This window comes from Megalops cyprinoides, chromosome 1 (genome assembly GCF_013368585.1).
Source record: "Megalops cyprinoides isolate fMegCyp1 chromosome 1, fMegCyp1.pri, whole genome shotgun sequence".
NCBI classification, from domain to species: domain Eukaryota; kingdom Metazoa; phylum Chordata; class Actinopteri; order Elopiformes; family Megalopidae; genus Megalops; species Megalops cyprinoides.
This window is the reverse complement of record NC_050583.1, coordinates 48140568-48167662: the sequence shown is the minus strand read 5'-3', so window position 1 is coordinate 48167662 and position 27095 is coordinate 48140568. Positions and strand designations below refer to the sequence as shown.

The 27095-nt window shown below is 44.7% G+C and overlaps 1 protein-coding gene across 3 annotated transcripts; it reads left to right on the top strand.

Moving 5' to 3' along the window:
• The first annotated feature begins 3295 nt into the window (after window positions 1-3295).
• LOC118794027 (nuclear factor NF-kappa-B p100 subunit-like) lies at window positions 3296-23368 on the top strand. Of its 3 annotated transcripts, XM_036552159.1 has the most exons (24): window positions 3296-3571; window positions 4546-4613; window positions 9916-9958; window positions 10479-10560; window positions 10677-10717; window positions 11154-11252; window positions 11727-11878; window positions 12171-12283; window positions 12624-12782; window positions 14466-14570; window positions 14954-15042; window positions 15324-15462; window positions 16056-16199; window positions 16654-16830; window positions 17059-17200; window positions 17636-17750; window positions 18142-18349; window positions 19539-19708; window positions 19928-20030; window positions 20314-20513; window positions 20773-20851; window positions 21460-21623; window positions 22069-22180; window positions 22732-23368. In XM_036552159.1, exons 2-24 carry the CDS (start codon window positions 4597-4599, stop codon window positions 22812-22814), a joined length of 2736 nt encoding a protein of 911 aa, XP_036408052.1. In that variant the 5' UTR covers window positions 3296-3571; window positions 4546-4596; the 3' UTR covers window positions 22815-23368. The 3 variants fall into 3 exon arrangements, with proteins under 3 accessions (XP_036408052.1, XP_036408060.1, XP_036408067.1); XM_036552167.1 differs by lacking the exon at window positions 4546-4613; XM_036552174.1 differs by lacking the exons at window positions 3296-3571; window positions 4546-4613 and adding an exon at window positions 6104-6214.
• The last annotated feature ends 3727 nt before the right edge of the window (window positions 23369-27095 follow it).

Genomic DNA, 27095 nt, shown 5'->3' with positions numbered 1-27095 from the left:
GTGAATATATACATATTTGTTATTTCAATTTCATTGGTATGGACATATGGTTTCATTGACTATGTATAGCTGAACTTCTTAGATTGTTCATTTCAATTCCACTTAGAGAATACAGAACAGAACAGAGAGAGAGAGAGAGAGGGAGAGAGAGATAGAGGGAGAGAGAGAGAGAGAGAGAGAGGGAGAGAGAGCGAGAGTCCAGAGAGACTGTGTCCTAGTAAACAGGTTTGTGCAGGCCCGGACTCAGCATGGGGGTAAACTGAAATCTTCAACCTGCACTGATTGCTGTACACAGAACATACACATCCCCATAACACTGCAGGTTGGCACAATTATTTTCAACCAAAGTATATTTTAAGTTATTAAAATCAGATGTGTTACTGAAACAATGTAGGTCATCTGTTTTGAATATCATTTGCTGTTAGATAAAAAAACAAAAAGGAGCTTTATGACAGATTATAGCCATATACTTTAGATTTACAAATGCATGTTTTAAAAAATTAATGCGTCATTTAAATGTGTATGTGTCTGTGTGTGTGTGTGTGTGTGTGTGTGTATGTGTGAGTGTGTGTGTGTGTGAGACAGAGAGAGAGAGAGAGAGAGAGAGAGAAATAGAGAGCGAGAAACACAGTCCTTCACCTGTTGTGGCTGAGAATTCAGCTGCAATCTGCAGGGTGGAGGGATAGGGCAGGTGGTCTGAGGATGGGGCCAGGGTCAAAACATAATTATGGGGATGGGACTAAGTATTGAGTGTCAGTGGATGATGTCAGAGAATGCAGACCCTCTGTAATTCTTAGGGGCCTCAGTGATTTTGATCAGCACTGCCCTCTGCTGGTTGATAGCATCCTTTACATTGAAGGTATTTATGAATGTTTTTTCGGACTGCTGTGGCCAAACAAAACGTGAGCAACAATGTTACTGAGTTAGAGTCTTTGACATGGATGGAAGATTCCTGTTAGATACAGAAAATGTCATTTTTTAAAAAAATCTATGGCTCCCTTGTGTGATACCTTCATCCATTCCCGTCAGAGACAGGCCAGGTTATGATGGCACTTAAGACATCTTGTGTGGTAATACTGGAATACTAGGGACCGTCAACCACCGGCAGGTCGACAGATCTGGTTGTGTTGTCCTTTGTAAAGAATTTAAAGATGAATCGGAAACAGTGTTTCTTACTCCTCAGTCATGGGTGGATGTCTTCACATGTCTCCTTGCTTCCATTTATTTGTTTATTTATTTTGGATGAGCAAATATTTTCACATCTAGATTATTTCTAGCTCTCCTTTGTGGCAAAAATCATTTGAAATCACCTCCCCTTCAATGTAAAGAGACAGCAACTACTGTGGAAATAGAAGAAATAGAGGTGTGTGTGTGTGTTTGAGATAATGCTGCCCCCTACTGGCTGAGCAGCAGCAGTGCTGCAGTGGATGCTGGGAGCAGAGCTGAGCAGGGAGGAGATCTGTCCTTTGTGCCCCTGTCACTCACACACAGTCTCATGCAGTCAGATCAGCAGGGCAGATTAGGGCAAGCTGTGTCCTGTTCCTGATAGCTACAGGTCAAGTTCACTTTAGCTTCACTTTCATTTCATTCATGACTGTCGGCAGTGGAGCATAGAGGTAAGGAGCGGGGCTTGTAACCAAAAGGCTGCTGGTTTGAATCCCTACTGGGGCACTGCTGATGTACCCTTGGCCAAGGTACTTAACCCACAATTGCCTCTGTAAATATCCAGCTGTATAGACCTAAGTCATTCTGGATCTGCTAAATGACAATAATGTAGTGTAACGATCTCTATAATTCAGGTCTTCACATCAATTCCTCAGTTGTGGATGTCCACATTATCAGAACACAACATTCTCAACATTAGCAAGTTCTGATATCTGTAACTAAACTGAAGATATTTACAACTAACACTTCAAAACTAATGAACAGCTTCATCAACTGCATTTTTTTTAGTTTACATCTGTTGTTGAATTAGAAATATTTGAATAATTCAAGCAGACATGTCTTCAGCACAATTAAAGATAACTTCCTATTTGTAACAAGTGATGAGAAGATGTCAACTGGTGACAAAAAGGCAAAATGCAGATACAGCAAAAAAAAAAAAAAAAAAAAAAAAAGATTGCACATTAAAAGAGTAGACACTGAATAGTTCTTTGGTTCCATCAGAAACATATGATTCCTTGTTAGTAGATATCTTCAGCTCACTCAGTTACATAACTTACATCTATTTATATGCGTTGCTTCACAATCGCTTAAGTATATTCTCATGAGTACATACTTAAATGTGCTATTCAACAGTTTTACGGTTATAGTAGTCAAACATTTATATTTAAATGGAAACAAGTACCTGTCTGTGTAGCGTCATTATTAAGAATCCGAAATGGTTGCATGTACGTTATGCGTCAACCCTTGGTCAAATGCCTCCTTGGAGACGCGCTTGCTATTGCTGTTTTCATCCCAACACATACTGCAAATTGAAATGTGATGTGTCTTTTCGCCTTTTGATGAAGTGCCCAATTAATGAATATGGGATTCCCCGCCAGTAGCTACACTACAACACACAGTCAATGGGGGTCCACCAAACGAGGTGCAGCGCCTTGGCAGTGCGCGTCATGACTGGCAATGACGCCTCTGCGGCACGAGAAATGTCGTCAACCAAATGTCCACTTTCAACTATAACATCAACAAAACTTGGGTTGACTCACCGATAATTTTTTCTGATTCTGATTTGATCAAAACACCGAGACATTTCAAGCAAAGCGTTGTGGTTTAAACGCAAGCGTTTGGTTGTTAGAATGCTATCTGCGTCCATTGATGTTCTCTCACCTTTGAGTCAGTCAGGATTTGCTTATTTTACTATGTATGTTCCCTCCTTGTGGGGAAACCCCGCAATATTTGGATGTTGCCGAAAAACATTTGCAGTCAGAGCTACTTGTTGAAGTATTTTTATAGTCATCGGCTTCTGCAGATTCTATTATTTTGTTTTAGTCTGCGAAGAGGGAATCATACCAGTAAAGCTCTACACGGTCAGTTTGCAGTATCCATAAACAGAAACATATATTTGACACTCGCTACCATTACATGCAATATTTCAAGGACAACTATCACAAAAACTGCTGGTGTGGACACGCGCTGCTCGTGCGCCAGATGACATTATGCGCAGAGAGGGCGGGTGCAGAACGCATATGTTCCTCTTTCATCAGCCGATAGGCTGGCTGGGAAATTGACGTTAACGTTGTCTCCGGAATTCCCCTACGAACGGGGGGACTTTCCGTGCGCATCCAAGAATATTAGGGAGAAGACAGGCGTAGAACCGAGGTGTAGGCACCATAACTTTAAATGCATAACGCAGGTGAATAAACTATGCATTAGGAAAGGGGAATTTTAGTGAAAACATTTGTGCGTGCTGTGGAAGTATTGAACTGTTCTGTTCTGGAAACGGCGATAGCTAATTAATTAGCTAACTGACTACAGAAGCTAATGACATATCATCATCCGTATTAGCCACAAGAGGGACTGTCATCAGTAAATTAAAAAAAAAAATACCCAGACCATCGGGAACAATGAACAGGTATGGATGTAGTTTTATTAAAAATGCATGCCTATTTGGAGTAGGGTGTTATTTCCTTTTTCTTTCTTTTTTTTCAAAAAGGAACAGCAGTTTAAAAACCGCGGTACCCTCTCGTTTGTGATAGCCTAATGACACCTGCCAACCTCTCCCGTCACGTTTGAAACAGCGGCAGTCCTGAAACTTATATATATGTAGACTGAAGGCGACCTTTTTAGTTATTTGCAGACTTTAATTTACTTACTATAGCACTTTAAGCCATTCGTCATTAAATTAGTCGTTGATAACTTTTCCATGAACACGTTAATTTGTTGCTCTGGCCATGTGCAGTTAGATCTTATTGACACAGCCTGTGAACCTCTCCGAGCTATTGTAACCTTATTATTGGAAGTTATTCCTGGAATATCCAATGATGATGATGATGATGATGATGATGATGATGATATACCTAGCTATCAATGCCACTCAGACTGATTCTTTGTAATATAAAAGGCTACTACTGTCTTAGTCGAACTTTTAAAAGTATATTTTAGTGGGAAAAGTGTCTTAAATTCGTCTCGTGTATCCAGTACAGTCATTAAACCCTTGTCGTCAGGAATGTTGTGTTTCGTTTCTTGCTTTCAGTCTATTTCGTACAGGACGAACTGCATTCTTGCAGAAAACAATGCTTGCTACGATCGATGTATATGCTCATCAAGTATAGTTTGTACAGATATTACGTTATATTACGATATAACATGACATTTCTGTTGAGGCAGACTAAAATGAAACGTTATGTGGTTGTACATTTTGACAAGGCTGACCAAAACAATGCCTCGGGCTAGAGAGAATTCCCCTGGAGTGTTTTGGGTGATGTAATGAACCCCGCTGTTTGCACGGGAAGTCAGCTGTCACAGACTGTGGTAATTTCGCGGGTATGGGGGTATATTCGGAAATCACAGTATGCACCTTAATAAGGTCTAACGCGTCTTTTGCAGAGGATTTTAGGTCGAGCACGACGCTGTTGCGCATCAAGGCACAGACGAATCATGTCGGGACCTCGGGGGTATGTACCGCATACATACATGTTGTGACCTGTCTTTGTTTAATGAGATTAATTTCTTCAGATTTTCGTTTTCTTCTTAACACGTACTGACAACGACAGCATACTGCCAATGGGCAGTTTTCACGAGCGTTTAGTCTCTGAAATTTCTGTATCTTACTTGCGAATCAGTTATATCAGTTGTCTTTATAGTACATTTTTGAATGCGGTCATGCAGTTAAATATGTTGTTCAGATATGCATTCAAATGAGATGATCTCTTACCAGCAGCGTTTTCGGATCAATTAGAGCCCACCTTTACTGGCATGCTTTTCCTGGAGATTAATTTTCGCAAAATTGCAATAGGCCTATTGCTAAATTGCCAGTTCCAATTTTGTGAATGGGTCAGGTTTCTTTTAGCAGATTAAATAGATCTGTTCCTCATCAATGTAATGAAAATAATGCGTAGAAAAAGGTAACTAGACCGACGGAAGTAAAAAAACAAACAAACAAAAAAAACAAAAAAAAAAAAAAAAAAAAAAAACCACTCAATATTTAAAGTAATTTCTATAGAAGACTGATAAAGCCAACGACAGTTCATTCACCAGCTATTCCGGTATTTGAAAAGTACTTAAAAATCAGTTTCACACGTCATTATTATTATTAAGTCATAATAAGTGATTTCTTTATCAATATTAATGTCAAGTGATGATAAGTCTAGAGATCGTATTTGTAGATATCTCACATAAAATTTGTTTTGCATTTAAATAATCATCTGAAGAATTTATACACCACATATTATACAGTGTTAAGTATTGTGAATAAGATTCTGTGACAGTACTGTCCTCTGCTGAGGAAATTCTTTATATATTTCATACAGATATAGGAAGTGTTGTGCTGTGGACAGAACAATACAGCATCTCAGTATAGTCTACACAAGATTGACCTGTACACATCTTGCCCTTGTGCCTGTGCCTGTTTGCCCACTATATGCACTTTTGTAAGTCACTCTGGATAAAAGCGTCTGCTAAATAAATAAATGTAAATATAAATGTAAACAAGATTAATCTGCCTCTATTTTCCATTCAATTACGTATAAAGCTAGTAGAAAACTGATGTATGTGGACAAAAGGCAATTTATCAAAATAGCAACCTAGCAGGTGATCAAAATCCGTAACTATAAGACAGAGGAAAACTATATGTAAGATTAGTGCATATTACCTGCATGCATTATTTTGTGTGTGTGTGTCTGTGTGTGTGTGTGCACACTTGTGAAAGTGTTGACTGTAAAGACAAGGGTGTGGGCATGCCGAATTATGGATGCTACACAGGTTAGAGTGGGGGTGAGCACAAATGTAACTTCAGAAACCCCAGTGTGTGCCGCAGCTGGCTTAACAGATTATTTTTACATGAAACATATTCCTTCCTGTCGCTGCAGAGTGTGTGGTATAACGCTTGGGAGGTGGGCGGAGCCAGAAAGTCCTTTGTTCTTTTTCTTTTTGTCGGAAATTCTCCTGCCGACTGCAGCTAACTACCAGCCCTTCTTTTTACGTACTTTAAAAATCCCAGAGAAAAATCCCTGCTGGCGCTTTGAGTCACAGAGCATCTCAGGTTGTCCTCCTTAAGGTGAGATGAAAAAGAAAGTCCAAAACCTGTTTCCGATAGACGCCTCCTCGTTCACCTCCGCCAGTCGCACCTTGCTCAGCTCCGTGCCTCTCTTTTCTTCCTTCCTCCCTCTCTCTCGCGGTTCACAACACTGCCGATGTAGGTCAGACTGATGTCGGGCTGATTTTTCTGGTAAATCTGAGCTTTAAATGTCTCATTTCCGCAGCTGTGTGTGGAAACGGCTGCAGTTTTAACAAGATCTTCCTCGGGTGCTTCACCTTCATACCTGTTTTTATCAGTTGGACACAGTATCCATCCCTGCATGGTATACAGTACCACAGAGGAATGACTACCTTGAAAAATGTCACATAGACATTATATGAATATAGAAGAACGCCTGCTTTTTCCCAGGTACTTTCCCCAGAAATATGTACTATAGGAGGGATGTAGGAGGGATCTAGGAGCCATTTTGTTTTTTGTGTTTGCTTTTTTGTTTTTTGAGTGATATCGCTGCAGTTCCTACATTTAAGCAGCAGAGGTGTCAGACGGTGCAAATTGATTTGCTGTGACATTTTGCACTGACATTGTCGTAACGATTCTTTGAGGTTGTTGCACTGTTATGGGCCACTAAAGTTCTCAGAAAACATTTTGACAATGTTATGAATCAATTCGCAACACCTGCATGTGCACTGTCACATCCCAGCCTGGATCCTTTCAGACAGATATACTGGAACAGTAAGCATAAACAGTTAAAATTTGACTCTCCCATTTCTTGGAAGAGTTTAAACACATTACCCACAGCACAGCAAGAATGTGCCTGTTTTCAAAATTTAAACTATTTGACATCTGGCAGACTGCCTGTTCTTATGAACTATGGTTTCTTCTTGTCATTTAGGGTGCATGTTTTGTGTTTGGTTATCATTTTCACACCTTTCTCTGCTGCCTCCTTGGCCAGTCCCCTCTTTGAAGGGAGATTTTTAACCACCTGATGAAATAAATGATTTGCATAATTGTTTACAAATTCAGTTTTCGCTCTAACCAGTTTTCTTGGCTTCACTTGTGTTTCGCAATGACCTGCATAGCCCCAGAATGCACTGCAGTTAAATATCTGGAGCACATGACAAGTGTGTGATCGTCAGCTGTAGTGTGTCATTTTATCTTAAAGTAACAGACTGAGTAAAGGATGACGATTAATAACAATAATTGTACATGATGAATAAAAACGAGATTGAGCAATCAAGAGAAGGTTAGAGATAAACTCTGTTGACATACCAGCCCCATGAGGCAACTTTGAGAAACCTCGTCCAGGAGTTTGACTTTCCTTCTGATGGTCATAACTTTTCTCAGCCTGGCTAACGTGGCAGGTTTAGCGGTAACAAGTTACTGAGAAAATGCCCCATGTTTAACCTCCAGAGAAAACCCTTGGGGAAGTTTGAGGTGCAGCACACTCTTAACTCGCTGATGCAGAGGAAGAAGGGGGCGGGTTTCACCTCTCGCAGGTGTGACTGTCACCTCCAGTCCCGTTGGCGCGCTTACAGCACCCAGCGTGGGGACCGTGATTCTCTCCCCCACTCTCAGGCCCCACGATCTCATACATTTGAGAGTGGATTTCATTTTTCTTCCCTTACTCACGTTTATCTCCTCGCAAAAAAAGCACAAAACTGCACTGACACAAAAAGGCACTGGCTACAAGAATCTGATCTCTCGGAAGGACTCTGACTGATTTAAAGGGACAGCGCCTCAGTGTGCGAGTTGAGCGCCGACATGCCAGCCCTCTACCTCTCCACCTGTCTTTGACGGCGAAGTTCCGGTTATATATCCTCCCGCTGACTCTCACGCACTTTGCTGAACTTTGGATCTCTGATATAGTCATGGGACCAAGCCCTTGAATTACTTACGGAGGGCAAACTTCTAGGACAGGTACATTCACCAGCGGGCCAGTGCTACTGGCAACCTGATGCTGTAGTGTGCTGAGATTACAGCGCAGACGAAATGCCCAAGGTGCATTCACTGTAATGAGCCAGAGGTGGGTGTAGACCACGACAGAGCGGGTTGAATATAGACTGTGCTGGAATGCCACCAAAGCAATTGGCCAGAAACCGGGACTGCCAGCTTCCCTCCAGCCCCATTCCTCAGGAGAGGTAACCAAGGTAACATACTGCCTGGATACCCTGCACGCCTGCTGTTCCATCATAATGTGTGAGGACCCTGCTCGTGCTTCAGACAGCACTAACAAGTGCTTCTCTGTTCATAACACTCTGCGCTGTGTGCCAACGTATCTGGCTGTGCTGTGAAAAGACCCTAAAAAGACGGTGGAAAAGTGGTGTCCAGTGGCTCAGAATATTGTAGCCTGAGAGGAGAAGGAAACTGGCTGTCTCGCTGATATGATGGGTTTGGGCATAGCCAAGGACTCCCCTGGGACTGTTTGGAAAACCTGTCGGGAAATGTGAGAAACTGCTGTGAAACAGCTGTGTTTCCTCTGAGAGTCGGCCTTGCATTCAGAGACTGGGCCCAGAAAACCAGAAAGCATCCTCCTCTCCGCTTTAGAAAGGACTGAAGCTTTTACATTTCTGCTGGTTTACTTTGCATTTCTCCCTCAGGAATACCAAGGCAATGGCTGCTCTTGTAAGTGACATAAGGATATTTGTATTATAAAGGTAATTCTGGGGATGTTCAGTACAGGAAGGCACAAACCTGCTATAAGTTAGAAAATATAACAACAATTAAAGGGAATGGGTCTGTAAGATCTACCCTTGGTGGTAATGATGACAGAACTTTAAGGTATAGCAGACATCACTGAACATGTCTATCACTTGGCTGGTTGTACAGGAACACATAATTTGTCATATGTCATGCTATAAATAGCTGTTTCCTTGTCCTTCTTGTTACTCACAGGGAAGGTAGGCCGTTTCCCCACAGACTGGAAGAATGAGCGTGTCACATGTCATGTCACAGTGGCTTAGGCTCATGAAAGAAATGTGTGTGTTGATGCCTACATGCACTCTGGCGCGTGTGAGTGTGTGTGTCTGTCTGCGAGTGAGTGTGCGTGTGAGTGTGTGTGTCTGTCTGCGAGTGAGTGTGTGTGTGTTTATGCGTGCCTTCGCTGGCACGTGCGAGTGTGTAACCAGTGTGCTTGGGGGTTTCCTCTCTGCCCTGCTTCCGGAGGGAAACAACTACAGCAGTGTGTGAGAGAGAAACAAACACAACCACCTGCTGTGAAGCGAGAGCACACATCCATCCGGTGCACGAGTAAACGAAAGTACTCGTTTATCCTCTTAGTACAGGTCAATGTCTGAGCAGACTTACTGATAAGAACCAATCGATATATTACAGTAATGAACGTGTACTGTGCCCTAATACAGGGCTTACAGAGTCGCAGTGTGACTAGCACTTTCACTTTCAAACCCTGTGTGAGTGGGGTTTTGCCCTTAAGCAAGGCACTTAGCCAAATCACTTCCGTTAAAATCCATCCTCAAAGATGGATTATATTTAAAAGTAAAACTTATTTTGTGTATGTAATTTATAGTAGCAATTAAATAATGCAAAATCACGTCTTATTGAGGAACATTATGTTGAGTGTAGTAAGGTGCTGAAATGTGACACTTGTTAATAAACAGGCAGAGAAATTTCTGAGTCAAGAGGGAGTTTTTACATCAGATTGCAGATTTTTCCTTTTGTTATTTAGCTAAATATTTACTATGATTTCTTTTGTTTTGCCTCAGGATGGAAGATGCCCACTATAATATAGACATGATGGACAGTGAGGTAAGACTTCTGTTTTATTCTGCTTGAATTTGAAGATTTGCAGAATGCCAACAAGGACAGAACGTGGACAGAATGTGGCTATACTTTTGTTTTTGACCTAGTTTGACCTCAGTAGTTTTCCTTGTTTCTGTTTTTGGAGGGCGATCTGCAGCACATCTGAACTACATCTGTTCTGTATTCTCAAATGATATTGCTCCGTGTGACATGATCAGCACGAGTAAGACTAAGGCACAGATTCCAGTCTAGCCACACTGCACCCAGTTTGGCCTTGATGTTTAAAGTTATGCAATTTAGGGAAATGTTACTTTTTTAAACCTTGTCCAGCATCTATAGTTTAGGTGTCCCTGAAAGGAAACAAATATACTGTGGAAGAGTTACACTGACTTGGAGAAGAGGCCTAAGCTTTGTGTTTGCACTGAGTGGAGGTTGGGAATGAGCTGTGCTTTTCTTTCTTGGTGTTTTGGCCTGGAATGTAGAAAATCTATTCCTGTTCTGACTTTCGTCTTGCCCCCGCCCCCAGATCCTGATGCCAGACATGGTTGACATCCTGTACCATCACATGGCCCCTGCGGGCATGAAGGCGGAGCCTTTCATGGAGACAGGTGCAAACCCCGGCGCCCTGTGTAAACTCTCCCCAAGTTGCAGTGATACGAGTGGATTTTAGTAACCTGTTAATCCGTGTCACAGCAATAACAAGAAGCTTGTTTCTTTATTTCAGAGCATGGGCCCTACTTACAGATAATTGAGGAACCAAAACAGGTGAGGTCATTATGATAGTCACATCCAGTCCAGTCATATCCAGCTCCAGCAAGTCTTTTTTCAAATCCCAGCTACAGCATGCAGCAGAGACCTCACTGATGTGTGCATGTGCTGTGTTGTAAATGGTCCACCAACGCACGCTGCTAACCGTAGGCTTCAGTTGCTGTGTGTGCAGAGATTGACTGGATCCAGAGGCACGGTCGTTGGATTTCAGGTTGAAGTGGGGGAGGCTTTGATGGTGTAGCTGTTAGTACCTGCGTATTTAAAGCTCGTTCTCTTAACAGCATCCGGGATGAGCTAAGTTAATGTGCAATTGATTCTGAACATGTCACTAGAAGCACATGTGGCTGGGGGTGGGTTACTGTGGGGCAGGATTTATCCTGTTCTGGCTCCTGTCCATGACCTGACTCAGCCAATCCTTGTTTTTTTCCCACAGAGAGGCTTCAGGTTCCGGTACAAGTGTGAGGGACCCTCTCACGGGGGTCTACCGGGAGCCTCCAGTGAGAAGAACAAGAAGACCTACCCCACCGTAAAGGTGAGCTGGACATCCCACTGCGGGTGTCATTTTTAGGGCTCCGATCTCCATATGCCAGGGTAAGGGGTTCGAACCACCACAGCACTGCTTCTCTGCCAGCCAGTTTTTATTTTGGTCACAAATTCATTTTCAGGCAAAAATCTGTTTGTGTTAACTGCTACAAAATGATAAACGTGCATAATAGTAAACAAGCAGCATAATTCACTCTAGATGCGTGCTAGAGTGCTATATGCTAACTATATAATCAGTGATACTTATGTCAGGGCGACAGATGTCAGTGGTCTACTGTGTGTAGCATGCCATTGTATGCACTATGTATTTCAAAAATATACACGTAATTATTGCTATTTATTCACAGTTATGGTGGACTTAAGAGTTCCACTCAAAATTTTGGACACGTGCTCATTAAAGGGTTTTTCTTTATTTTTACTGGTCTTAGAGGGTTTTTCTTTATTTTTACTGGTCTCTCTCCAGGTGTATAACCATGTGGGCCATGCCCGGGTGGAGGTGCAGCTGGTGACCCACACAGACCCCCCACGTCTCCACGCCCACAGCTTGGTGGGAAAGAACTGCGATGATCGCGGCGTGTGCAGCGTCATCGTGGGACCCAAGGACCTTACGGCACAGTGAGTGTCCCCCCTCCAGGGGTATACCACATTGTGCCTGTGTTTGTGTCTGAGACACTCTGTCCCACCCTCTCTCTGCATCTGAGACACTCTGTCCCACCCTCTCTCTGCATCTGAGACACTCTGTCGCTGTCTGTGTCTGAGACACTCTTTCTTTCCCTCTGTGTCTGAGACTCTGTCCCACCCTCTCTCTGTGTCTGAGTCGCTCTGTCGCTCTCTGTGTCTGAGACTCTGTCCCACCCTCTCTCTGTGTTTGAGACTCTGCCTCTCTGTCACTGTTCTCTCTATCAAGGTTCAACAGCCTGGGTATTCTCCACGTCACCAAGAAATGTGCGGTGGAGGTGCTGACAGAGAGACTGAGGCAGGAGAGGATGAGGCAGAAACAGGGCAGGAGCCATCTGACTGGTAAGACCCCTGATGCCCACCCCCCTTTTCACTGACAGGCCTCATTGGCTCGTAGAGGCTCCGAGACTCATGGTTTTAGCCATACAGCACAGTGACATGCTGGGTAGGCTACACATAGATGTGGAGAGTGTCATTCAGCCCCAAAGAAGTTGGAGGAGAAGGCGGTCCATGTGACCCTTCGTTACCCAGGCCATCACTGTAATGGAGAATTGAGTTCCCAGTTTTTATTATTATAAGTAATAATTATTATAATAATTATTATATAAGTATTGTGCCCTTTGTTGCTGTGACTGTGGTGTAACCGACACGCATGCGGTTGCGGTCGCGACCGGCTTTGCAGACGTGGAGGAGAAGGCCATTCTGAAGGAGGCCAGGGAGCTCGGGAACAGCATGGACCTGAACGTAGTGAGGTTAAAGTTCACTGCCTTCCTACAGGACAGTCAAGGGGGGTACACCCGTGCCCTGAAGCCTGTCATCTCCGGCCCTATCTACGACAGCAGTGAGTGAGAGGGACACCCCTTGACTTGTATTATTATTATTATTATTATTATCGTGATTATTATTAGTGTATTTGTTGTTGACATTGTTGTTATTATTATATAAGCATTCATTTGCTGATCACCTACCTTTAGTTTTCAGTCAGAGGCCTCTGGTATAAATTAGCACTAAGTATAGGGTGACGATGGTATGATGATGTTGAGAGAGTCAAACATTCAAGGATAATTTGGTATAATATATATCACTGAAATGTATACTGCAATACAAGCATTTTTTTATTTACATTTACATTTGTTTCTATTCATTCATTTGGCAGACGCTTTTATCCAAAGCGACTTACAAGTGAGGCAGAGTACAAACACAAGCAAATAGCCATATAGAGTCAGACAAGGTACAAGCTAGCTGGTAGAGATATATTAAACCACAATATTTTTTCTTATAAATAAAAACAAAGCTTAAGACATAAGAAATTGCTTTAGGTGGTGGTGTTTCAGGTGTTCAGGTGAGGGCTGAAGAGCTGCATTGATGAAGAGCTGAAGAGCTGTCAGATGTTTAGTGAGTACAGTGAGGGACTCAGCAGAATGGATGAAGTTTATTGAGTACAGTGAGGGACTCAGCAGATTGGATGATGTTTATTGAGCACAGTGAGGGACTCAGCAGATTGGATGAAGTTTAGTGAGTACAGTGAGGGACTCAGCAGAATGGATGAAGTTTAGTGAGTACAGTGAGGGACTCAGCAGATTGGATGATGTTTATTGAGTACAGTGAGGGACTCAGCAGATTGGATGAAGTTTATTGAGTACAGTGAGGGGCTCAGCAGAATGGATGAAGTTTAGTGAGTACAGTGAGGGACTCAGCAGAATGGATGAAGTTTAGTGAGTACAGTGAGGGACTCAGCAGATTGGATGATGTTTACTGAGTACAGTGAGGGACTCAGCAGAATGGATGAAGTTTAGTGAGTACAGTGAGGGACTCAGCAGATTGGATGATGTTTACTGAGTACAGTGAGGGACTCAGCAGATTGGATGAAGTTTATTGAGTACAGTGAGGGACTCAGCAGATTGGATGAAGTTTAGTGAGTACAGTGAGGGACTCAGCAGAATGGATGAAGTTTAGTGAGTACAGTGAGGGACTCAGCAGATTGGATGATGTTTATTGAGTACAGTGAGGGACTCAGCAGATCGGATGAAGTTTATTGAGTACAGTGAGGGACTCAGCAGATTGGATGATGTTTAGTGAGTACAGTGAGGGACTCAGCAGATCGGATGATGTTTATTGAGTACAGTGAGGGACTCAGCAGAATGGATGAAGTTTATTGAGTACAGTGAGGGACTCAGCAGATCGGATGAAGTTTATTGAGTACAGTGAGGGACTCAGCAGAATGGATGAAGTTTATTGAGTACAGTGAGGGACTCAGCAGATCGGATGAAGTTTATTGAGTACAGTGAGGGACTCAGCAGATTGGATGATGTTTATTGAGCACAGTGAGGGACTCAGCAGAATGGATGAAGCAAAATGCAGTTACCCAGTCATGCTCAAATACACGTGCTACACCTGCTGCAGTGGGAGGTTTTTTGAAACATTTTTTGCTTGTCTTGACTGCTTGCAATTCACCATTGTGCTTCTTATGGATATGTGCTATCTTACGTTTGACATAAGGGGTAACCACTGTTCTCCTCCCCAGAGGCACCCAATGCCTCCAATCTGAGAATCTCCCGCATGGACAAGACATGCGGCTCTGTGCTGGGTGGGGACGAGGTCTTCCTGCTCTGTGACAAGGTGCAGAAAGGTGAGAGGTCAAACCCTCCACTGTCCAGCCTGCTCACAGCTGAGAGGCATTTCCATGGGTCACTGGTCATGGACCTCATCCAGGGGGAGCTGTTCAGCTGTGTTCCTCTCTGTGAAATCTATAAACAAGGCTTCTGTCTGAACACATATGACATAGACCAGCAGTTACAACTCTAATGTTATTTTAATTGAATAACAGAGATATAAATACAAAGTACAATATGAATGTCACATTGTGAATGTTCATACAACAAAGTGCAAATAGTTTGCAACAAAGTGCAAATCTTGTTTTATGTGGGCATTGGTCACTCGTCTGTGTAATGTGTATGGGTGTGGTCCTCCCTGCTGAATCCTGTTCCCTTTTCCTCCTCCTCTCATTTCCAGATGATATTGAGATTCGTTTCTATGAGGAGGACGAAGATGAAAGCTGGGAGGCCTTTGGAGATTTCTCTCCCACTGATGTTCACAAGCAGGTGTGTGTGTGTGTGTGTGTGTGTGTGCATGCGTGTGTGTGTGTGTGTGCGCATGTGTGTTACTTGACTAGACAAGGGAAGCCGAGTGAATGGATATACTTATGTTCTATTGTGCTGGAAGTCTCTCTGGATAAGAGCATCTGCTAAATGAATGTAATGTGCTGTAATGTAACGTGTGTATGTGTGTATGTGTGTAAAATTAAGGCAATCTCATGAATTAAAACTTTACATGGATACCCTGTCCCCTCTTGATGACATCACTTCCCCTCCTCCTATTGCAGTATGCCATAGTGTTTAAGACACCCCGGTACCACAGCCTGGAGATCGACCGACCCGTCACGGTGTTCCTGCAGCTGAGGAGGAAGACTGGGGGTGACTGCAGTGAACCCAAGCAGTTCACCTATGTGCCCCATGTCCAAGGTGAGCTACTCCCCCAGGGCCGGGACAGGGGCTGGATGTAGAAAGAGAGGGACTAGATTGGTTATATATGATGGGATTGGTATCTTTTTCCGGATTAAAGTGTGATTCTACTCTGATTTTATAGATCAGAATGTGCATTGAGCCCTGCCATTTAGGATAGGATAGCTTTCTGCAGTCTGGTGACCATATGTCTGTTCCCTGAACAGCTTCTGTTTCATCTTACAAAGATCTGCCGTTGCATTCCACTAGTTTAGCAGATTCTTTTATCCAGAGAAACTTACAAGGTGTACAATTTTTACGTTATGCATTTATACAGCTGGACACATGCTGAGACAAGTCAGGTTAAATACGTGCCCAACGGTACAACAGAAATACCCCACCCGGCAAATCGACTTGGCAGATTAGGGGTTACACGCCCTGCTCATTAACCGCTACCCCACACGCACATTGTGCACACTGGATGAACTAATCTCAGGCCAGGTGCCATTCCAGGTGAGTAAAGGTGTGGGCAGACAGGAGGAGACACACATGTAGCTGCCTCTGATCTGAAAGTCCTCTTTCTCCCCTTATTTTCCTTCTCACTGGTCCCTCAGATAAGGAGGAGGTCCTGCGCAAGAGGCAGAAACCCCTGCCCCACATGTATGACCACTGGCCCGGACCACAGGGGGGTGCTGGCGGGCAGGGGAGAGGAGCGGGAGGCTACGGTGGAGCAGGAGGAGGAGGAGGAGTAGGAGGAGGTGAGAGAATCGTAAATCAATGTGTTATCGTCGAACGTTTAGGCATAATGTGTTCGCAGTGATTAAGATCACAGACCCAAACTGAACAGTGATTTGTAGGATATCACAGATCAAAATGACCCAGATATGAAGCTCCATTTCTTTGATATGGGCACCAGTATCCACAGCACTGGCTGTAATTTGAATGCACTCCATGCTGTTTAGTATCCCACTGTTCAACACTTTACAATATACCCGTCAAATTTCCATGAACTGTATCCGCCTGCAGAAATGTGCCACTTTGCTGCCAGATTGAGAAAACATCACTGATTACCCATGAGTCCTCTTTGATAATACTTGCTGCATATTTTGTTTCTGGGTCTCTGAATAAACTCGGTCCTGTAGCCACACTATGACATGCTGCAGACTCAGACAGCACAGTAGATGTGACAGATCTGCTTGCCGCTTCCTCCAGGGGACTCGGGCTTTCAGTACAACCCTCAGATGGACGGCGGAAACTACTTTGGCCAGTGGGGGAGCGGGTCTGAAGGGGGCGGGGCTCAGATGTCCACTTTGTCACCGCCCCCAGGGACCCCAGCGAATCAGCAGCAGGCACACAGTGTTCTGGGGCAGCAGCACCTCCTTCGAATTGGTAAGCAGGTCCAATCAGTGCTAGGATTGCAGGGTGGTACAGTGATTAGGGCTGAATACCTAAACATTGCAGTTTTGAGGTCCACTTTAAGTTACCATGAATGTACCTCCTGCCTAAAAGCATCTGGGTGACAGAAGATGTTAGGTGAATGATGAACATTGTCGTTCGTTTATGAGTCTGTCTGTGTGCTGGACTCTCGACGTCTGACCCCTCACCCCCTGTGTCCAGTCTCCCTGCTGCAGAGCCGGTCCTCGCAGGTGGCCAGGCAGACGGCCAGAGCTCTGCTGGATTACTGCCACACGGGAGACGTGCGCGTCCTGCTGGCGGTGCAGAGGCGTCTGTGCGCCGTCCAGGACGAGAACGGAGACACGTGAGTTCCCCATTCCCTTACCTTCCCCCGCTGATCAGGCCAGTGGTTGGCAAGCGGACGCTTGGCTGGATGTGACATAAGCTGATCTGAGATCAGTAAGGAGCACTGATAGCGTGCCTGTTGGAGTCTGTTTGGTACTGGTACTGTGGGGTGGCAGTATGGTGTAGTGGTAAGGAGCAGGGCTAGTTTAGTTCCCCACTAGGGCACTGCTGCTGTACCCTTGGTACAGAACTTAACCCAGAATTTCCTCAGTAAATATCCAGCTGTGTAAATGGATAACGTTTAAAAATTGTAACCTATGTAAGTCGCTCTGGATAAGAGCGTCTGCTAAATTACAATAATGTAATCTAATGTAAAATGCATTGCGCATTTTCTGAATTATAATGCATGCATGCACACACAGTTTCACCTATGCACATGTGCCCCCCCCCCAAGGCCTCTGCACCTGGCCATAATCCACCAGCAGCCTGGGGTGGTGGAGCAGCTGGTCTCTGTCATTGTCAGAATCCCCCAGCAGAGGATCCTGGACATCCGCAACCACCTGAGACAGGTAAGAACAATTTCCCTCGCAGACAGGTAACAACCAGTTACCTCAAAAGGATAGCATACGACCACATGTGCCAGTGGACAGGCCCTCACCTCAGCTGGGTAACAGACCACATCAGCCATTTTAAAAGGGCTGTCCTCACACACTCATAGACACCCAAGTAGTAATTTCAGACACGGTCCAGCGATGGGCTGATTCTCACACAGGACAGCTCGGTCACTGACCTTATATCCATGGTCACTGCCGCTGTGTGTGTCTCTATGTGTCTGTGCCCCTATGAAGCAGGTGAAGATGGTGTCACCTAATGATGTCATAGTGTATTTGTTTGGCACAGGTGTCACATGTGTACACATCTTCTCTGGAGTGAAATTTGTGATTTCCTTTCTTTTCCCAGACTCCCCTGTACCTGGCGGTGATAACCAGGCAGCCCAAGGTGGTGGACTACCTGCTGAGGGCGGGGGCGGACCCCACCCTCCTGGACCACAATGGCAGGTCGGTCGTGCACCTGGCCGCTGCCCTGGGTGACGAGGTCATGCTCCGCGTTCTCCTCACCCACCTGGGAGAGCGCCACGCCCACCTGTTCAACACGGCCGACTACAGTGGTGAGTGAGACGCAGACTCACAGAGATAACAGAGACACAGTCTCACAGAACTGACACAAAGAGACACAGTCTCACAGAGCTAACACAGTGAGATACAGACTCACAGAGCTAACACAGTCAGATACAGACTCACAGAGGTAGCGCAGTGAGATACAGACTCACAGAGCTAACACAGTGAGATACAGACTCACAGAGCTAACACAGTCAGATACACTCACAGAGCTAACACAGTGAGAAACACTCACAGGGGTAACGCAGTCAGATACAGACTCACAGAGGTAGCGCAGTGAGATACAGACTCACAGAGGTGACGCAGTGAGATACAGGCTCACAGAGCTAACGCAGTGAGATACAGACTCACAGAGCTAACGCAGTGAGATACAGGCTCACAGAGCTAACGCAGTCAGATACAGGCCCACAGAGCTAACACAGTGGAATACAGACTCACAGAGCTAACGCAGTGAGATACAGGCTCACAGAGCTAACGCAGTGAGATACAAATTCAGAGTGAGATACAGACTCACAGAGCTAACACAGTGAGATACAGACTCACAGAGGTGACGCAGTGAGATACAGACTCACAGAGGTGACGCAGTGAGATACAAATTCAGAGTGAGATACAGACTCACAGAGCTAACACAGTGAGATACAGACTCACAGAGGTGACGCAGTGAGATCCAGACTCACAGAGGTGACGCAGTGAGATACAAATTCAGAGTGAGATACAGACTCACAGAGCTAACACAGTGAGATACAAATTCAGAGTGAGATACAGACTCACAGAGCTAACACAGTGAGATACAGACTCACAGAGCTAACGCAGTCAGATACAGACTCACAGAGCTAACACAGTGAGAAACACTCACAGAGCTAACACAGTGCCATATAGATTCACAGAGCTAACACAGTGGGATACACTCACAGAGCTAACACAGTGAAATACACTCACAGAGCTAACACAGTGCCATATAGATTCACAGAGCTAACACAGTGGGATACAGAGTGACACAGACTCTCACAGGTTAGCAGAGAAGCACACAGGCTCACAGGAGCTTTCTTCACTTATGTTTTGTCTGTCATCTGTGTTAAAGGTTAAGAATGCTCAGTTTGTGTCTATTTATATATTGCTGTTCATAACCATGTTCCACAGCCATGGTGAGTGTTTGACTTCCGTCGTCTCCCCCCCCAGGACTGTTCCCTGTTCACCTTGCAGTTCGGAAAGGTGGAGCGCGCTGTCTGCGGATGCTGGTGGAGGGAGGGGCCAAGGTTAACGCGGCGGACCTAAAGAGTGGCAGCACTGCACTGCACCTGGCTGTGAAGGAGAACCTCTTCACCGTGGCATGTGTGCTACTCAATGAGGTATCTGCCCCCCTCCTGTCTGTCTGTCTCTGTGTGCTACTCACGGAGGTACCTGCCACCTCCTGTCTGTCTGTCTGTCTGTCTCCTCCCTCTCCTCTCCCCTCACTGACACACCCACCTGCTCAATTCCTCACTCCCACCTCCCCACCTCCTCAAAGCTACGTTGCATCTACATTGCCCTGCTCTAAACCTGCTCCTCGCCCTCTCTCTCCCCCGCAGCTGAAGGCCGATGTGAACGCCCGCACATTCGGGGGGAACACCCCACTCCACCTGGCTGCCTGTGAGGGCTCTCCCACCCTCTGCTCCATGCTCATTGCCGCTGGTGAGGTCATCGAATGAACATGGTCATACAGACAGGGTCCCACTGGTCATGCTAGCAGATTCTGTGTGTAGATTGGCTTGGTGTGTTGATGCAGTGGCATCAACATTTCTGCGTACAGGTGTATAGTCTCAGTGTGTAGGGGCTCAGTGTGTGAGTCATCTCTGTGTACAGGTGTGTAGTTTCAGTGTAGAGGCTCAGTGTGTAAGTCATTGCTGTGTACAGGTGTGTAGTTTATGTGTGTAGGAATGGCAGTATCTCACCAAGTACTGCACTTTGTCCTCAGGAGCCCAGAGGCACCTGGAAAACGATGAGCCACTCTTCCTCAGCTCCTCCTCTTCATCAGAGGGGGAGGATGAGGAAGAGGAGGGTGAGACAGACAGACAGCTGCCAGCGAAACGCCGTCCACATGGCAGAGTGCCGACTCGCAGCAGTAAGAGGCCAGCTCGCGGGCACACGCCCTTTGACCTGTGCAAGTCGCAGAAGGTGAGTACCGATACAGTGATGTACAGAGTGGCTCTGCTGCATGTCAGTGTGTGTAAGAGTGTGTGTTATGATTATGTATGTGTTCACACAAAGGTAGGGAGGAAGGAAGCTGTGTGTTAGTGTATGTGTGAGTGTGTGTGTCAGAGATATGACTGATGAAATGCGTGCCTCTTTGTGCACGCGTGTGTGTGTGTGTGTGTGTGTGTGAGTGTGATGTGGGAGAAACAGCAGTGCTGCAGTAATACTCCCTCTCCTGCAGGTAAAGGACATGCTGGACTACAGACAAAGCCCAGCACCCAACGCAGGCCTTGCCCATTCTCCCAAAAAGCAGGAGGAGGGTAAGCTGTGTCCTGCTCCTGGCGGGTAACATTGACCCTCATAGCCGTAACAGCCGCCCCTGTTCCCAGTACTCTCACACCGGCTGCCCTGCTCAGCCCAGACACAGCTCAGAAATAACAGATAATCCATCTCCTAAGCCCAATATCCCATTAAACTGCACTAACGAGAGACATGGAAACCATTTAAGAGAATAAGTACTCCCCGATGGAATGCATACAGGCTGTACCAGCCAATTATATTTTGTATATAATTACGTTTTCTATCTATCTATCTCTCTATCTATCTATCCTTATTACATTGCATTTCATCTACACAGTTGTAAATGTAATTAATGATTAATTCATGATGTAATTTAATATAATATAATATAAACACCATATGAAAATACATCAAGTCATACAATCATACATTCAATCATAATGAAATTTAGTCATGTTTTTGCATAAACCAGCACATGTACTTTGATAAAATTCTTATGATGTTTACAGTGTTTCCCAGAAAGTAACGTTCATGGTCATAGCAACGTCGAGAGAGCATTCAGCACGAGCCGGGTGGCTGTAGGCCTGGTGTTGATTGTGCTGTGCCCCCACCCCCCCCCCCCCCCCAGGTGCACCCCAGGTGGACGGCGAGACCCTCGGGAAGCTCTGTGAGCTCATGCAGCGGGGGGACGTTCCCTGGAGGCAGCTAGCGGAGAAGCTGGGCATGGCCACCCTCACGCACCTGTACCAGGAATGCCCATCGCCCTGTCAGAGCCTGCTGGAGAACTACCAGGTGAGCACCCCACCCCACCTTCTCATTCTCTCTTCATAACTTTCTCCATTTCAGCAACACCATCTTACACTCACTCACCCCAGCAACCCTGCTGTTAATGCTATCCACTCCATAAGTATAAAATGCTGGTCTTGTCAAAGACAGCGCATGCTCTTATATTATTAACGTATAACGCAATGCTATGTTTCCTGCTTGTAATGTTTTAATTTGCCTCCTGCCCAGGAACTGCAGATGCAGATTGGCTAAATAGCTAAATGTGGTGTAATTAATGTGTTGTGCGTATTTTCTGTTAAATAAACAAATCAACTAAACTAAATTAAAACTAAACTCTGTCAGGCTACTTTATTTTGATTTTGAAGACTGTATGTCTGTAGTCCACATTGCTTTTCTACATGTAAAGTGTGCATGGGTGTCCTTTGCTGATGTAGTCTTTGCGTCTCTGCAGCTGGGGGGAGGTCAGGTGGAGGCGCTGGTGGAGGCACTGCAGTCGCTCGGCCTGAATGAAGGAGTAAGACTCCTGAGGCAGACAGAGCTGAGAGACAAGATACAGCCAACAGGTACGGCCCACGTGACATCACACTGCCAAAATGAATTACAGCATCATAGTACCTGACTGGTCTACGGCATCATACTGCTTTTCTTACTATGACATCTCACTGCTTGTCTGCACTGTGACGTCACTCTGTTTACACTGTGACATCACACTGACTGTCTGCACCACCAGGTTGCACCAGCTCTCGTCATTATGACATCACGTCAGCTGCCTGAATTATGACATCACCCTGCCTGCACCACGCACCGTGTATTTTTTCAGCACAGATATTATGGGGAGCTGTAGTAAACAACAGGATGCTCAAGTTGTATCCATTCACAGAACGGTTTCCAGTCTGTGTAGCACCCACTGCAACACACGTCCATTCTCACTGACATCTAAACTTCCATAACTCACACAAGGTCATTCTCAATCCATCAAGCTTTTTCCATGGTTATAACAGTTTCATGCACCTGAGAGGCCAAACCATATATTCAATCCCTATGTTTATTACTCCCTGTCTCTCTCACCTCTTCCTTTTCTCCCTTCTATTCTCTCTTTCCCTTTCTCTGTCAGACGCCACAGTGGACAGTGGCTTCGGCAGCCAGTCACTAGAGGAGCTGAGGGAAGGAGAGGCCGAGCAGCCTGCTGAATCCTGATCAACGAGGCCCGCCTTGCCCGACTGCATCAGGCACCATCTCAGGCAGACCTAAAGGAGCAGGCCCTTCCACTTGGATCATATGACACGACACAACAGTGAAGCTGCCTCTGACTCGCTTCCCCTGTGAGATCTCACAGGCTTCCCAGTAATGAGAGGGGCTGCCAATTCTGTCGCCATAGCAGCCATTGCTGTAGATACCGCATGACATTATGAGGGCGAGCTCAAGCCTGTGACATTTACAGACAGAGATGGAGACTTTTTGAGGAGAGAATTCACTGCCCATATCTAGCTCCAGAGTGTCTTGTTTCCCGAAATATGTTTACCGGGGGGGGGCTGGAGGTGGGGGAAGCAGCCTTTACTTCTTTGCCAAACAACAGAATTTTGATACATTCCCTCTATGTACACATTGCTCTTTTGTAGAGTCCCTGATATCCAGTCCCCTTTGGAATAATTACTCTGATTTTGTCTATGATTGTTATGCTTTATACTGGCTGAAGGCACCTGCCGTTAACCTGTTAGTGGGCAGTGAATTTCCTAAAATAGCCACTCCAGTCCGTGGTGCAGGTTTATATTTTTTTATGTGTTAATAAAGTCCAGTTTTATTCAGAATTGATTTTTTTGTCCTGTTAGTCTGTGGTATGAGCTTTTCCTGAATTACTCAGTTGTTCTGCCCGAAATGGAACGTTATACACAGTTTGGATTGGTGATTACTGTTGTATGTTTCTGTTTCCATGTGAACCAGGACAATGACAGCACATACAGTAGGTGCTTGACATATCCCTGTAAGAACACTTTGTCAGTTTCCTGTTCTACCGCTGGGACTGAAATTAAGCAACTGAAATGACTAAATAATAACAACCCCAGTCCCTCTTTTTAAAATGCTTGTTTTATTTTTTTTTCTTTTATGCCTCCAAAAAAAGCTCATGTACAAACACTTTTTTTCAGAGTCGAAACTTTACAGGCTGTTGACAAGTGTACAGCGAAAGTGAGTCCAACAAACCAAGTAAAAACATTTCAATAAGCCACGTTTGTAGCGATCTAAAAACACTGAGAAATAACAGAACCCTACTTGACAGTTTTGAGTGCGTTGTCAGAGCATTTTCTGCGGAATACCTGTATACAAAGCAGCATTCGAATACAATATCATTCAAGAGATGGTTAAAGGATGGACCAAAAATATTAAACTTTAGCCGAACACACAAAACATGGCACAAAAAAAAGAAGACCATGATAATTTTGTGCTCTATTTACATGTTAAATTCAGTGCAGATCGAGGACCAATGCTTCAGTGACGTTCTGTTGGAATCGCAGCTCTTGTGCTGCGGACAAACGGTGGCCAGATGGTTTCCATGTCAACCGGTGGCAAGGAGATCCTTCAGCTGCTATGTGATGTCACAGCATGGGGGCGGGGTGATGGTCCATGGCCCCGCCTCCCAATTCCCACTGAACAGACAAGCAGCCAGCTGGATGGGTGACTTTACAGCCTGTTCTAGACTTAAATGCATATTGAACAGCTGTTCCTCACAGCCATGTTTAAAGGGCATCGAGGGGGTTTGTTTGTTTAAGAGCATTTCCAGATCAGGCGTCTACAGGCTTCGAACCTCTGTGCCTGTTGGCAATACTTCACTCACCAATATTCTTTTTCAGATACACTGTGGAAATGTGGAAAAAATGAAATGTTCCGATCAGCTGTAAGGTAAAGGTTCAGTGGCGAGCCCTTGGTGCTGTTTAATGATGGGAGCACAGGTGTTTCTTAAACTCCACCAATAAAGAGAGGGAGGAGGGTGGGGCTGTTGTGCACAGGGACGCAGTATAGGGGGACAGTACAGTTGTCCCCTCAACAGACAGTCCCCTTTCTAAAACCACAGTCCCCCGTTACAGAGTCCTTTACACAGGGCAACAGCATGCACCATCTGCAGTGAACTCTGCAGCAGAACCAGGCCAGACGACAAATAATACAATCATCATAATCAAAGTAACAGAGCCAGCCAGGCCAACAATGGCAATGCAGTACACGTGCTGTATACAGCCAGAGACAGGATGCAGGTAACAGCCGAAAAATACGCACAGTAAATGACAGAGCAAAGGGTTAGGCCCAGACCCTTACAGAACCCAGACTGGAGGGAGAGAGAGGGGGGGAAGGAGGAGAGGAAGAGGGGGGACAGGGGAGGGGAGGGAAGGTCAAAAATATGAAAGGAGAGAGATTAAAAGGGAGAGGCAGACACTGGATCAGTCTGCTGGGCCAGCCTCCCAGCTCCCGTTGAGATTCCAATCTCTTTTTAAAATGGTACGTTAGTTCAAAAGGACTGGGTGGAGCAGGAGGGCAGCTACTGAGGCTGGGGTACCATTATAGGCTAATGGACTGTAGTTACTGTTAACTCCATCTCACAGTTTCAATCTGAGAGAGAGAAGGACCTGCCATGCCTCAGAAAAAACAGTCACATACCTGGAGGAAGCCAGCCGAATTACAAGGGAAGGTTTTTTCAGCAGGCCACACACACACACACACACACAACCTGCTACATACACATTACTGGCTGGTCCTGGATTATCGTGCACGCAGAACAACAGAATACACAAACATTAGCTCCCTGTCACTGGTCCATACTCGGCAACCCACAGAGTCCCAGCCAATGAATGGATTATCTTAAGCTTTCGCAGTGCAGCGCAGTGCAGTGCAGTTTATGGCTGAGGCTGTCGGAATCTCTCGCAAAACAGCGCTCTCTGCTGGTATAATGCTGGCATTACTGCACATGATTTCATGACGAATGGTGTGTGCCTGAGAGGATCATGGCTATAGTTACTTAAATTCACCGTGGGTCTAAAGAACGCCCGCTCTGAGTAGATTTACATGTTCTTGGAATATTTTTACATTCATAAATATATCTCTAAATAAATAACACCACAAATACTTTTCAAAATGGAAATCATTCGATTATCATTGTTCATATACATCCTCGTGTGTAATATTAAATAAAGGTTCTCGCTGTTTTGCGACATTTTTTTTTTTTGCAAGAAAATACATTGTGCAGTCAGACTGATGTAAATCGTTATCAGAATGAATTGTCTTAGTTGCTTCTTTTTCTCAGAAGGGGAACGTTACAGTGTAGACAAAGTGTTCCTTTTTCCTTTCATGTTATGGTAAAAAAAAAAAAACGGCAGAAAAACTCGCAGTAACAACAGCAAGGATACTGAGCATCAAAAGAAGTTCATCACTCTATTTATACATGTATGTTCGCGGAAAAATAAAATGTATGGATATCATTTTTATTTTTTCGATTAATTGATCATTCATGACTTATTTCAACACGAACAGACGCGGACTGTTACATCAGCTCTCTGTTACCTCAACACTTGAACAGGTTAAGAGGTGATTCAATCTGACAAGAAGGTAGTGTTCTCTTGTTAAACAAGGTATATTTGGGTTCTTTTGTATTTACTCTAACATAGTACCAGCCTACCAGGACTGACATTTCGCGTAGTAAATACTCTCTTGTTTCTCCAGCCGTCCTCTCCGAAAATACGCTGATATAACAAAGTCACCCACGCGTATCACAATCAATCACAAATGCAAAATGATGGCAAACAATCTAATATATATTTAAAAGCTGCACCAAACGTGCGCTCAGAGATACAGTGACGCGTTTCTTTTGATGTTCAGGATATAGTTCAAACCATTCTCAGGACGCCGTCACAAAGAACAAGACCAATTCTTTAACATAAAAAGATCACCTGAACTGAAAGTGTAGCCAGAGAAAAAGGCCTGGACACAGGTTTAAACACATTTCCAGCAGGTTCGTCTGTAAGAGCGTGGCTTTGACGCTCAGACGCTTCTTCTGCATCCTGCTTGTTCTCACTTTTGTGCACGTTTATCATGGAGAAATAAAAAACACACACTGAATACTTTATGACCCCCTCTTTTGACTGAAAACAATACGACATTCTAAAAACCTACTTCAAAGATAGTCACACTTTTCACGGCACGAACGAGAACAGACGTTGTTGAACAGAGTGAACGAGACATTCAGGTTCTGCCTGGTGAGTGTTAACACAGGCTACGTGAACGAGGAAAAAAAGCACTGCAAATCTTTCAAACAGAAATTGATTTCCCAAGAGTTGTCACACAAGCATAAATAAAACAACTAAGACACCAAGCAAGCAATTCTTCATAGCTTTTTTGTAAAAAAAAAAAAAGAAAAAAGAAAAGCAAAAAAAAAAAAAAAACCCATAAGAAAGAAACATTGACATCAAAGCAAGCAAGCTGATTAATTTAGACAAA